At 36.3% G+C, this 12,846-nt stretch overlaps 1 protein-coding gene across 2 annotated transcripts; it reads right to left on the bottom strand.

Moving 5' to 3' along the window:
* Window positions 1-372: 372 nt before the first annotated feature.
* On the bottom strand, window positions 373-9,800 carry LOC131543812 (E3 ubiquitin-protein ligase TRIM39-like). 2 transcript variants are annotated; one of them, XM_058781615.1, is made up of 8 exons: window positions 9,544-9,800; window positions 2,779-2,835; window positions 2,030-2,571; window positions 1,806-1,901; window positions 1,491-1,724; window positions 1,269-1,407; window positions 1,108-1,134; window positions 373-964 (listed from the first exon to the last, which is right to left on the bottom strand). In XM_058781615.1, exons 1-8 carry the CDS (start codon window positions 9,659-9,661, stop codon window positions 417-419), a joined length of 1,761 nt encoding a protein of 586 aa, XP_058637598.1. In that variant the 5' UTR covers window positions 9,662-9,800; the 3' UTR covers window positions 373-416. The 2 variants fall into 2 exon arrangements, with proteins under 2 accessions (XP_058637598.1, XP_058637599.1); XM_058781616.1 differs by having other exon boundaries at window positions 9,486-9,631.
* Between the last annotated feature and the right edge of the window lie 3,046 nt (window positions 9,801-12,846).

The raw sequence follows: 12,846 nt of genomic DNA, 5'->3' as shown, positions 1-12,846 counted from the left end.
TTTATGTTTTGGTATGTTTTTCCAATTTTTTGTTGTATAATTCCATTGAAATCGTAGGGGAGATCAGGATGGTTGTAAAACTTTTTGCTTTAACATCTATAAACTCCATATTCTTTCAGTTATATTTTAATCAGTGTACTCATGTAATCTTACTGATCCAATTATTATGCAGAAATTTACAGGACATTGTCAAACTCTGCAAACATTTACATTTTTATTTTTTGTAGAATTGTACAGATTATGCATAATAATAGTAGATTTTCAAAGCTCAAAAAAAAATCAGATAGAAAACAATATGATAGTAACATTTTCTCATTTGGCTAATAGTTGCATTCAGTACATCTGCCTTTCAGATGAATATGTATTACACCGCTTTGTTTTCATTGTTTATTTCATACAGTATCTGGGTTGTAAATTCATTCATTGTAATTAACAGGTGAGATGATCATTGGTGCTGAATCTTTACCAGTATCATCAGGAAAGGGGCAAAAATATGAATGTAGTCGATTAGTGAAAGACTGACCAGTGAAAGAGTAGATATGAGATCTGGACTCCACATCATGGAAGGAGAGCAGACCCTCCTCATAATCCACAAACACCCCCACCTTCTGTGGCTTCACTCTCAGAGAGAGATTAACACAGGGATCAGCACAAGCCCAATATTCATCCCCATTCCTCAGTGCCACAACCCAGAATCCATCCTGAGGACTCACTCTAATCTTTCCCTTCCTGTTAATAGATTCTCTGGCCACTCCTAAATCCCACTGACTCTTTCCCTTCAGCTGCACTTCAAAATAAAATCTACCTGACAAGAATCCCTCTTTTCCCAGGACACAGGCACACTTATCAAACCGCTCTAGGTAATCTGGGTGTTTATGCTTAATGTCTCCATGTCTCACTTGTTTCCCATCATTAGACAGGATGAGATATGGATGAGCTGTATCAGGATCCAGAGTCACATCCACTGAGAGAGATCAGAGAATACATTTTAACAAAGGAGTACATATTAACAAAGATCTGCATATGCTGATAAGTGTTTGCCAGAATACATGTAAACTATCACTATACTATGTACTGTATTTGACGAGTAAAAATCACACATTGTACCTGCATACTGCTGCATCCTCCTCAACACTGTAAAGTCAAACAATAATAAAAAGATTTTCTAATTTTTGTATACAAAACTGTTGTGTGTGTCTCATATGAAATTTTACAAATTCTATCAATAGCATCTAATGACCTGTGAGCTGTATTTGATATTGACCTACCAGATTGACTGAGTTTCTGGTCTAGAGTTTCCTGCAGTCGAGTCAGAGCTCTCCTCAGAGTCTCCACACTCACATCAGTGTTCATACTGATCTCAGGCCAGTTCCTGGTGTGTGGAGGACTGCACAGGGATGGATCAATCTACAGCAGGAGAGAGGAGAAATCCCTCAGCATGAGGAGTGTGAGTGTTGTCCTGTGATGTGAGCAGACAGAGAGACACTGACCTGTAGGAGCTGGAAGTGATCCTCGGTGTGTAAGAGATGATCCATCTCAGTGCTTCTCATCTTGAGCTCAGTGATTTCCTGCTGCAGCTTGTGAATGAGCTTTTCATCCTGTTTCTGTGCTGTTTTCTGCTTCTCCTCCATCATCTCCAGCAGCTCAGCCTGACATCTCTCAATGGAGCGCATCAGATCGCTGAAGAGCTCAACATTAGCTGCTTTCACTCTGCCTGTGCTTTTCTGAAAAAGTTATATTTTTAAATAATTGGCTTCATTTACATTATCAAATTATTCATTAAAGATTTAACATCTTCAGCTCACTTTTCTGAGTTCTGCAAAGTATTCAATATCTTGAATCTTCTTGATTCTGTCCAGGATCATCTGCTGCACATCTTTCTGTGTCTTCATCAGCTGAGTCTATAGACAAATGGTAACGAAGAAACATTTGATCACATCAGCAATTTCCATCTTTTGACAAAAGATCTAGTTGCATTATTTAAAATGAGGTTATTGTAATAAGTTTCAATGTTGTTAGTAACTCTTGCCTTCTTCGCTTCACTCTCCTTCTCTAGAGGAACAATGTTGTGAGTCTTGTGGTCTCCATCAGTGCAAAACACACACACACGTGTCTGATCATCTCTACAAAACAGCTCCAGAGGTCTCTCATGTTTCTGACATATGTAGTTCTTCATATTCTTCACAGGGTCAAGTAGTTTGTGTCTCTTTAAATAGATTTTGTGATGAAACTCCAAGTGAGTTTCACAGTAAGAGGCCTGACACAGCAGGCAGGATTTCAGGGCTTTATGTTTTCTTTCTTCACAGACATCACAGAGAACTTCAGATTTACTTTTTTTCTGAAAGAGCTGCACGACCTGTCTAAGTGCAGTGTTGATCTTGAGGTCGGGTCTTTTTCTGAATGTTTCCTTACAGAATGGACAGTAGCACTCCTGACTGTTGTTCCAGCACTGGTTCAGGCAGCTCTTACAGAAGTTGTGTCCACATGGAGTGCTGACTGGATCAGTGAACACATCCAGACACACTGAACACTGAAGCTCCTCAGCCAGAAGACCACTGGAGGATGACATAGCTTGAAACAAGTAAAATAATAAAAATGTATCACCTGCAGTTCATGTCTACACATGTTAGATCTTATATAAAGAATATTATTACTTGTACAGTAAAAAAAAAAAAAAAAGAAGCAGAAATTAAGTGTCACTGGATGACTTGATGCTAAGACTTTACAGTTCTTTTTATCATTTGCTTTATCCAATAAAACTTTTAACTTTTGACTTACATGGAGGGTCATCCATACTCTCTCTGTATTTTGCCATTGCTCTGCTTTTCTTTAGGCCTGGTCATGAAAAGAAAAAAAAAAAAAAAGTCACAACACATATTTCATTTCACAGCATGAAATCTCCACCCCCCAAATCCCCTCCTTTTTTGTTGCCCTCATGTTTCTCAAATCAAACCAATAAAATTGTATTTTTAAAGTTGACCCCAGAGATGACCCCAGAAGCAGAAGTATTGCAATGTCACTGAAGTAAGCGAAGGTGATTACAAGAGCTACTAGTTTCACTGACAACCACTCTCACTAAAACCACTCTATTTGTAACATTTCACCATTTAGGCTATTAAGATTTTACATATTAATAGCAGCAATTCACAAATTAAATTTATGGATGCTAAACAGATTATATTCACTCTTGTATACAGCTCTTGACTGTTATTAACATAAAGCTGAATTAAATGATTCCAAATAAGTGTTTTATATTTTTATAAGTCAGGTGAATTCATGACCACATCAAAATATTCAGTTAATTGAATTTTCTCATCTAACCCACAAAGTGCAGTTTTCAATGTGTTCAGTCCGTCTAAACTAGACTCAACAACGAACATTAGAAAAATAAGACACTATATAATAACTTACCTGTGAGTGAATATCACATATGTCTTAGAGTGCTAGAAAAAATTAGGATAAGCATATTAAGGTCTGTTGTCTATCAGTAGGCTACCATACTTTCTGGAGTAAATCAGACTTTGACCCTTTATCATGTGTCTTTTATGGAGCTTTTTTATGTATTACATAAACTGTATACAGTTCCTATGTCATTACATAAAGCATGTGAATACTGACTGTTACTATCACAGTAGGGCATTAGAATTAAAGTGCTCAACCTAAAGGTTCATTACAAATCTGCTTGTTGTTCTACACATCACTTACAGTAATGAATAATTTGGATGCCCATGTCTTTGCAGCACAGCGTCCATGTACAGAAGCTGATCAAGTTTAGTATGTTGTCTCCATCTTGTGGACAAAGAATTTCAAGGTAAAGTAACATAGAAAATTATAGACTGCACTACTGGTAATAATTAACAACAATGACTTTTATTTGCTTTATTCAATAATAAATTGTGAAATAATTTGTATTATTATATAATAATTTAGAATGTTAACTCTGGAATGTTTCCGGAATTTACTGAAAACTTTCCACCTTTTTGCAACTGTTTAAAATTAATTTATACTCCTTAATATCAAGTTTGTCAAACTCTTTGTCAGTGACTTTGAACGATCTTCACACAAGGTGCTTTTTGTTTGATGATTGCTCCACCCTCATATGTGACACTACAAAATCTGTCATAAGGGTAAATTTTTCGAAATTGAGCTTAATACATTTTCTGAAAGGTGAATAAATAAGTTTTCCATTGATGTATGGAAATTTCAATGTATGATGTATGGTATTGTTAGGATAGGACAATATTTGGCTGAGATACAACTATTCGAAAATCTGGAGATTGCAAAAAATATTTAGAAAATCACCTTTAAAGTTGTCAAAAAGGAGTTCTTAGCAATGCATATTAAAAATTTTAAAAAAAATAGGTTTTGATATATTTACAGTAGTAAATATCTTCATGGAACATCATATTTACTTAATATCCTTATGATTTTTGGCATAAAAGAAAAATAGACAATTTTGACCCATACAGTGTATTTTTGGCTATTGCTACAAATATACCCGTGCTACTTATGACTGGTTTTGTGGTCCGGGGTCACATATATGACATATACATTTGAGAGCTTTGGCTAACCCAGAGTTTCACTGGCATTCATGTATTTATGGGGGAGCTAGAAACAATTGACCTTCACAACACTTCACAATTCACCCTACTCAATATTAAGAATGCACTGCTGAATGTGAATGTATTATTTTATATGAACACACACTCAGTTCATTCATACCAACAACAACTGAACAGATCTATAATATAAGGGCTGTTCACACCGACATAAAATGAGCAGTCAACAATGCGTTGAACACCATTGGGAGTGAAACCATTTAACTTGATTCTACGCTGTACATTGTCAAAATACTATTTGCAAGTCTAATTAGTAAGTCACATTTATAAAGTCTTTGCTCTGAATAGTCTTGGTGAAATAAACTCATGCAGAGCATAGTAACAACAGCATAGAAATGTTCAGAACAGCAGTTGGAAAGAGAAAAGGCAAGTCGTGAATAAAATGGATTTAAGTTCCCGCGTCTCGCATTTTTTCAAATAAAAAACATTAGAGTGAATGGCTCCTCAGAATGCACAACATCTGATTACTGAGGCAAAACATAACACATCGTGTAATGGAGAAAATACTGTACCCTGAATTTGCTAACATTGAAATAAATGTGACAAACAACACAGGAATTCTAACCTTAACCATTGATGACATCGGAAACATGCACTGTAAAAAAAAAATCCGTAGTTTTTACAAAATAATTCTGGCAGCTGTGGTTGCCAGAATAATTTTGTTAAAAAAAAAAATACAGTAAAAAAAATGTAAACACATTTACAGAACAAAACTGTAAAATTTACAGTATAAAATTGTAATTTACAAACAGGGAAATTTGAATGTAAACCACTAAATTAAACAATACACACTGCTATTAAAATCTGTTTTGTACCTTTAACATACTGACAACCACCATAACAAAAAGAGGTGGTAAAAGAGAAAGCCACATGAAGAATCAGGTAGCTTCGCCACAAGCAGAAATACATACTAATATATAGAAGGTGCACAGGGTCATTCATGCAAACACAAAACACCATCATGGTAACACACATGATACTTGAATAATGCAATAAACTTTCATTAAACAACAGATGATGTAACATAAAGCCCAAATGTACATAACTGATAACAAAAACTATTAAAAAACATGATTATTTAAACAAAACACTTTCAAATGTGGAGTGTCAAGGAGGGAATTCTGGGAATATCAGTTTACAGTTTTTGACTGTAAATTATACATTGATTTGTTATTTTTACTTCTAAAAACTGTACAATTAACAGCATTTTACTGTAAAATTATGAAATGTCTGGTTAGATCTTTTACAGTGTTCCCCTGTATATAGTACAGGAACTCACTGTTAACATAACATATAACAGTTTTTTTCAGTAGCATTTTTAAAAAATTTTACAGTTAAAAATACACTTATTTTTTACAGTGTGTAATAGTTGCTTTAAAGCAACTACATTACCGCCTAATCTTCGTGTCGCGAAAATATACTTTGTGAGAGGTGTTTCAGTGCCTATTTGGAGGCTAAACATGCGCACATAACACTACCGATGGAAAATTTGAAATTTAGAAGGATGTTGGTGTAATTCAATTTGCCCTCTACTAGTGTAATGATTCGCCATGCTGCTGTTCTCACATAATCATCTATTTAATACCAATTTGCATCCACTTCAGTTCATGTAGACTATAGTGACTAGGATCTCATGATAACTGCACAACTTCTGTGAACCTGTGTGAGTACTGAAATTTTTCTTTTGTTTTAGGATTTAATGCTGATTGTTTGGCTTTGGTTAAATATTAAAATAATTAGATTTGGCATGATTAATAATTGCAATTAAATATTCTTCTGCCATGTAACATAGCCTAGCCAAAATGTTGCCAGACAACATATAACTTGGTGCATTCATACATAATTTCATTTATGATTTAAGTTTACAGATTTGTGTTGTATTTTTCATTCAGAAGTGGCTTATTTGCATTTTTCAAACTGGAGTTTGTTTTCTCTCACGAATGGGTGGGACCTCTGTGTTTTCCAATCATATTTGTAATAATTTCCATGCTACTGCAAATAGAACAGACACTGTATTGCAGGAATATTGGATGACTTTGTTCATGGCTTTTGAATTATGAGTATTGTACAATTATGCTCAGAAGCTTTTACGAACAGGGGCCACATTTGTTTTAGATTAGTATGAAAACTGGTAGTACCAAGTAGCCTACCAAATTTTCCATTAGAAAAATTTCATGACTTTTTACATTAGGGGTAACATTAGGCTACATTTGTAAGCTGAGAGTGTATGTTGCCTGTGGGATGTGTATAGGTTAAAAACTGCTTGGCTGACACATTTATTCTTTTAGCTGAAATAACTTTATGGCCATAGATTACCAATATGGAAAAGGCAAGCAATTCTGTCCGGTTTGAGTAACAATATACAAAAGAGAAACAAAAAAACAACAATATAAAAATAAATAAATAAATAAATATACTGTATATATATATATATATATATATATACTGTAGTGCAAAGACATCCTTTTCTTTTGTCATCTTTGACAGCAGGTGGCGCTGAAGTATTTGTTTTTTACTGTATGCAGAACTGCAAACTGACCTTTAAAGTGAACATTAGTCCTGTCTTACAGAGAAAGTCAGTGTAGAGATGTGTTTACATCTGTTTCACCCACATCATTGATTTTTTTATTTTTAATATGTACTTTTAATTCACAAAATATCTAAGATTTAAATTTTTCAAATGTCATGCATTTCAGAGATGTGAGATGCTTTCAGTTGTGCTACTGTAGTTATAATGTAATTTTTCATTAATTGTAGCCTAATCCCAGTTGAAAACATACTGTATCACAGCTGATGCACTGGTTATCCTGACAGTATATGACTACATGGCCATTTCAAACATTTTCTGACAGGAATGCCTATTAATCTGCATTTTGTCTAACCACAAGGCCTAATTTGTGTCAGGGTATCAAGTGCTTCGATACTATTGGCTGTTTACTAATGCAGTGGAAAATATGTTGGCAGCATGTGCTCATAAGGCTCTGTAAGGCTCCAGTACTTCAAATGAAGAGCACTATGCTTAACTTAGCTGAGAGTTCATCTACCATTAGAACCCTGCAACAACACACTTGCACAACACTCACACAAACAGCTATAGCAGCAGCTCACACACGCGGCTGTGCTTGAAGTGAATTAAAATAGTGAGGACACAGCATTATGTAAATGCAGGCCCATTCCCCTCTCCAGCTCTCGGAAAATTGGATGATGTGTTACAATGATACCGGAGTGAATGGAAGGGCACGGTCTCAGGTTCCCATCAGCAGCATTTCCTCCTCTTCTGCCATCTTATATCCTCTTTTCTCTTGCCCTAAGCTTTCCTTTATTAGATGTGCCTGCCAAACCCCACAACAAGTATTTGCGCTTGCACAAGAGAGAGGGCTCTGACTGAATATTTGACAAACCGAGATGCGTAAGATGTATTTTGAGGGTATGGAAAAAGCCAGGTCAGTTAGAATAAATAAATAGATTTTTTTAAGGCAATACTTAAACTAATAATAATCCTAATAGACAATGAATACTTTGTTAGAAGTATTAACAGAAGTACTAGGCACTTATGAACTTTAGCACATTTTTTGTCCCATTATGTTTTTATTATAAAAACAAATGGTACCTGAATGAATGGTAGAAACGATATAGTTTGTTAAAGAGATAGGTCACCTCAAAACTATCCCTTTATTTACTCACCCTTATGTTGTATCAAAACTGCATAACCTTTTTTCTACTGTGGAGCACGGTAACACTTGACAGCATTTATTCAACATTAATAAATGCTTTAAACTTATTATTCATTGCTAGTTCATGTTAAATAATGTAGATAACTAATGTTAATAAAGTGAAAAAAAATGTTCCACAATACAGGGTTGGAATGACAAGAGTGAGTAAATGACTTTCATTTTGAGGTGAAATATCCCTATAAGAGGTGTGCTGTTACTTTAAGTGATTAAGTGACTTATTTTCACTTGGCAGATGATCAAATAGGCCAAAAAATAGGGTACAGACAACAACATTGTCAAAACGATCCCCGTTCACATGAATCTGTCACAACTAAAATGCTGTATTATGCATGCCAGCGTAGTAGCTGGTGACGTCAGTTTGTAAAGAAACTCCATTTACCTATAGAAATTCACACTTTTGTAGATGATAATGGTTTCGGTTTCAAAAACTTGCATTTTGAGACCCGTTTTCAAAAGATTGTGTTTTCAGGCCCTCAAAATGTTGTTGTCATGTAAATGAATGGGCAAAAAATAAATAAATGCATTAAAAGTTTTATGTTTTTAAATGAAAATGGTGTTGTATAAACGGCCCCTTAGCATTCATTTGATGGAGTGTTTTGAGCTGTATCTAGTGACCAGAATATTGTGGGGACTTTGGGATACGTTGGCTTGGGCGAGTAAGCCTTTTTGCATCCTTTCAGAAGACCTGAGCAACCATCTACCAACTCCCTAAGAAGCATCCACAAGCATCTTGGCAGTGAGTATTGCATAGGCAAGCACCACTCAAATTTTCTTCAATTTCTCATTTCCTCAAATTAAAATTTTCTCTCATTTCTAGACCCTTCGTTTCAAGTTCTGTACCGTCATCCCCTTTGATCAGCCATTCAGATGCACTGAGAGCGAATGTGAGAGGAAACGCTTCTTCAAGCGTGTGCCTCACAGCACAATCCTATTGTTCTAAATTGGCTGGCTTGCTATCACGGTACACTAGGAAGGCAGTGCAATGAAGTTATGAGAGTAAGTGAGGTCACAATCCTGGCAATAAACAAGAACTTAATCCTGTTATCTATAAAGGGCAGGGTTAGAGGAAGAGTGGTACAATATAGTGGAAAGGGAGCTGCTTGCTTTTATACGAACACACACATACACACACCTGGGCTTTGTTCTGCGGTGGCCGGTCATACATCTAACAGCCCCCAGTTTCCATTTACCTCCAGATTGCTGGCGACCGCTGACCCGGCGACCCCAATCCGCAGAGGGCCCTGAGGAGGGCCCATCAATACTGGCAGCAGCTTGTTTTTGTCTGCCCTGCTGGATAAATGATGCCATTGGCTGGCACACACACTCACACACATCATCTCGACTTGATAGAGTGGGGCCTTGTGGTAAAGAGGCCTTGCATTTGGGACGTCGGCCAATTTTGCAGACCTTGCTCGAGTGCGGCGAGATGCCATAGGGGGCTCTGGAGGACAAACCCCCTCCCTTTCCGTTTCTCTCTTGCTCTCTCCTTCTCTACATGCGCTGTGCCCTCTTTTCCCTCGGCCCTCCTTGTTACAGATGCAGCAGATTTAGTTAAGGGCGCCCTGGATCTCGAACCGTACTGACCCAGGTCCCTCGTCGCTGTCAGAGTAATATATTCATCTCATCCTCCGGCCGGCCCTTGGGTCGCAGCCTTATCTATCCAGCGTTTGTACCGCTGTCATCTTGCTGGCCGGAACCCATAAGTTCTCACTCTGCCAAGGGAAAGCAAGCGGATGTTGTTCATATAAGCTCCACTAGAGGTCGATTGTTCTTAATATGAGGAACGATCTTATTGAAGATGAGGATATTATTTGATATGTCCCACTAACATACTAGCCTTTCTATACTGCAGTACTACACATTGTTCTTGTTTAGTTTCATGCACTGACTGACTTTTATTTTTGCTTCACTGAAGTCTTTCTCTTGAATCATGTGACTTACCGGTTCCAAAATAAAATCAACGATATAACTAAAACAGAGGTTTGACTGAAATAAGTTTGAGTTTCTTAATTTCATATGTTTTAGTGTTTGATTTAAACTGTTTTTTATTATTTACTGTAGTGTTTCATTTAATGTCATTTAATATCATTTTACTGTAGTGTTTCATTTAATTTATCATTTAATTAATTATTTGCTTTTATCAGCTCACAAACCCTCTGCAGTCCCCTTGTGAACCCCAGTTTGGGAAACCCTGGTTTAGATGTGGAAAATCTCATTATAGGAATAGTTCAACTGAAAATTTGAATTTGCTATTCAGAGTCCAAACCTCTGATAAAAACATCACAATAATCCACAAGTAATCCACACCACTCCAATCCATCAATTAATGTCTTGTGAAACGACAAGCTGTGTGTTTGTAATAAACAAATCCATCAAGATGTTTTTAACCTCAAAGCGTTGCTTCTGGCTAAAATGCGAGTCCTCTGCTCTGGCCATTATATTGCTTTCCCAAGTGGAAAAAAATGGTCTTGTCTGAATTAGGAAAGAGATATGCACAGAACAACCACCATTTACAAGTGAAAGCCATCCAAAACAGTTCTAAAAAAAAAATGTATCAGATGATTTTGATGTGAGAGGACAACAGTGAATGGACTTTTTCACTGGAGGAAGTGTTATTATGGATTCATATGTTGGGCAGAAGCGGTGGTTTAAAGTTAAATGCCTTGATTATGTTTTTTTTTTTTTTGTGCAGCTTTTCACTTCACAAGATGTTAATTGATGGACTGGCGTGGTGTGGACAGGGGCGTAAATTTCATCTAACAGTAGGGGGGACAATAAACAAAATTTCTCAAGAGCAATTTTTGAAGGGGACACAAATAATACAGCCAAAATTGTACTTTTAAGGATAGATATGTGTACATAGCATGGAGACCGTGTTTAAATATGATTTTGGTTCATATGGTTCACCACATGGTAATGTTTTATTATTTTGCGTCCTCCTATTTTAGCTTTCGTCTGGAACCGAGTAACCTACGTCTCTTTAGATATTCAACCACATTAAGCCCACTGATCTGCCACTTAACATCATATTGAGCAAAACCCAACACATCGGTAGGTCTACAATATTATCCTAATACCAGTTCACACACAGGTGTATCGCCGTGTTAGTTGTAGTGGGTGACAAGCTACGTATTAAGCTTGTTAACCTTATAATCGCTCATAAAAAATACATCGGATATCATAATTTTTTTGTCATGACTAATTTATTAATGATCCAGCATCATCTGTATTAAAGAGAAAGAATCATTTCACCCGATGTTTAAAGAGAATAAAATAGCCTTGACAGCCTACTTACACATAACTACTGAGGAACTTGCTCTCTCCCACCGGACTCGTGTGTGTATCAGTAAAAAGAGTAAAAGAGGAAAGCAGGCAGTGGACCAAACCACTGTGAGGCAAGGGAGGGGGGAATTCTGAACTTAAAACGCTTTTTTGCATTTATTTTGTTTTACTACTCACACAATTATTTTAAGTATATGTCCATTATATTATTTTCAATACACAGAGTCGCTTGTAATTATATTTTTAGGGGGGACAACCCTCAGGATTTACGCCTATGGGTGTGGATTACTTGTGGATTATTGTGATGTTTTTATCAGCTGTTTGGACTCTCATTCTGACGGCACCCATTCACTGCAGAGGATCTACTGGTGAGCAAGTGATATAATGCTAAATTTCTCTGATGAACAAACAAACTCATGTACGTCTTGGATGACCTGGAGATGGGTACATTTTCATCAAATGTTCATTTTCTATTCAGAATCCATCAACCTCTTTATACAGTGCTTAATCCTTTGCTTTGTCGAAGTTTTTATCTTTCTTTGATAATGGGCACTTTTTCTGCAGCCTTTAAGTTGCAAAGGCCCACATACACACTGAAAGGTTTTGAGAGTGAATTAAATGCAAGAGTGAATTCTGTGTGTTTGGAACACAAATTACTCCAGAAATGCAATAGTTAACATAGTGATAACCATAGCAACTATGCAGCTGTAAACAAGAAACATGAATGCCAACACTTTAACCAGTGTGTTATCTGCTATTGTTGACCAAAGTTATTTTGTGACAAAATACATATAATCTTTGGCAATTGTATATGTAAACCACCATTAACACTGTGTTTTGTTTGTGCTCATGAAGCTCCTTTTTTTAACCAACACATTCTCTTTGCTTTGTTGCCATTTCTACTAATAAAAGCCTTTGGGCTTCTTATTTTTGCATAAATTAGCTTAAAATATTGCCAGTCTGGTTGTGTTTGTTTTGGTTTTCCAGACTGAAAAAGAACAGTTTAGGTTTTTTTTAGCCATACTGTTGCATGAATACTGCATATTCAGACATACTACTTTTAGACCCACTGCTTTTATATAGTGTAATAGTAGGAATGTTTGCATGTTTGGATGAAGACTGTCAAAATGTGTCAAAACTCTCTCCTTCCCTCTGATGCGTTCAGTTTTGTACACACTACGTGAATTGATTGCAGTTGTCACTACCTGAAT

The sequence above is a fragment of the Onychostoma macrolepis genome, chromosome 07, assembly GCF_012432095.1.
Source record: "Onychostoma macrolepis isolate SWU-2019 chromosome 07, ASM1243209v1, whole genome shotgun sequence".
Lineage (NCBI taxonomy): Eukaryota > Metazoa > Chordata > Actinopteri > Cypriniformes > Cyprinidae > Onychostoma > Onychostoma macrolepis.
The sequence above is the reverse complement of the archived record's forward strand: the minus strand, read 5'-3'. Positions and strand labels throughout refer to the sequence as shown.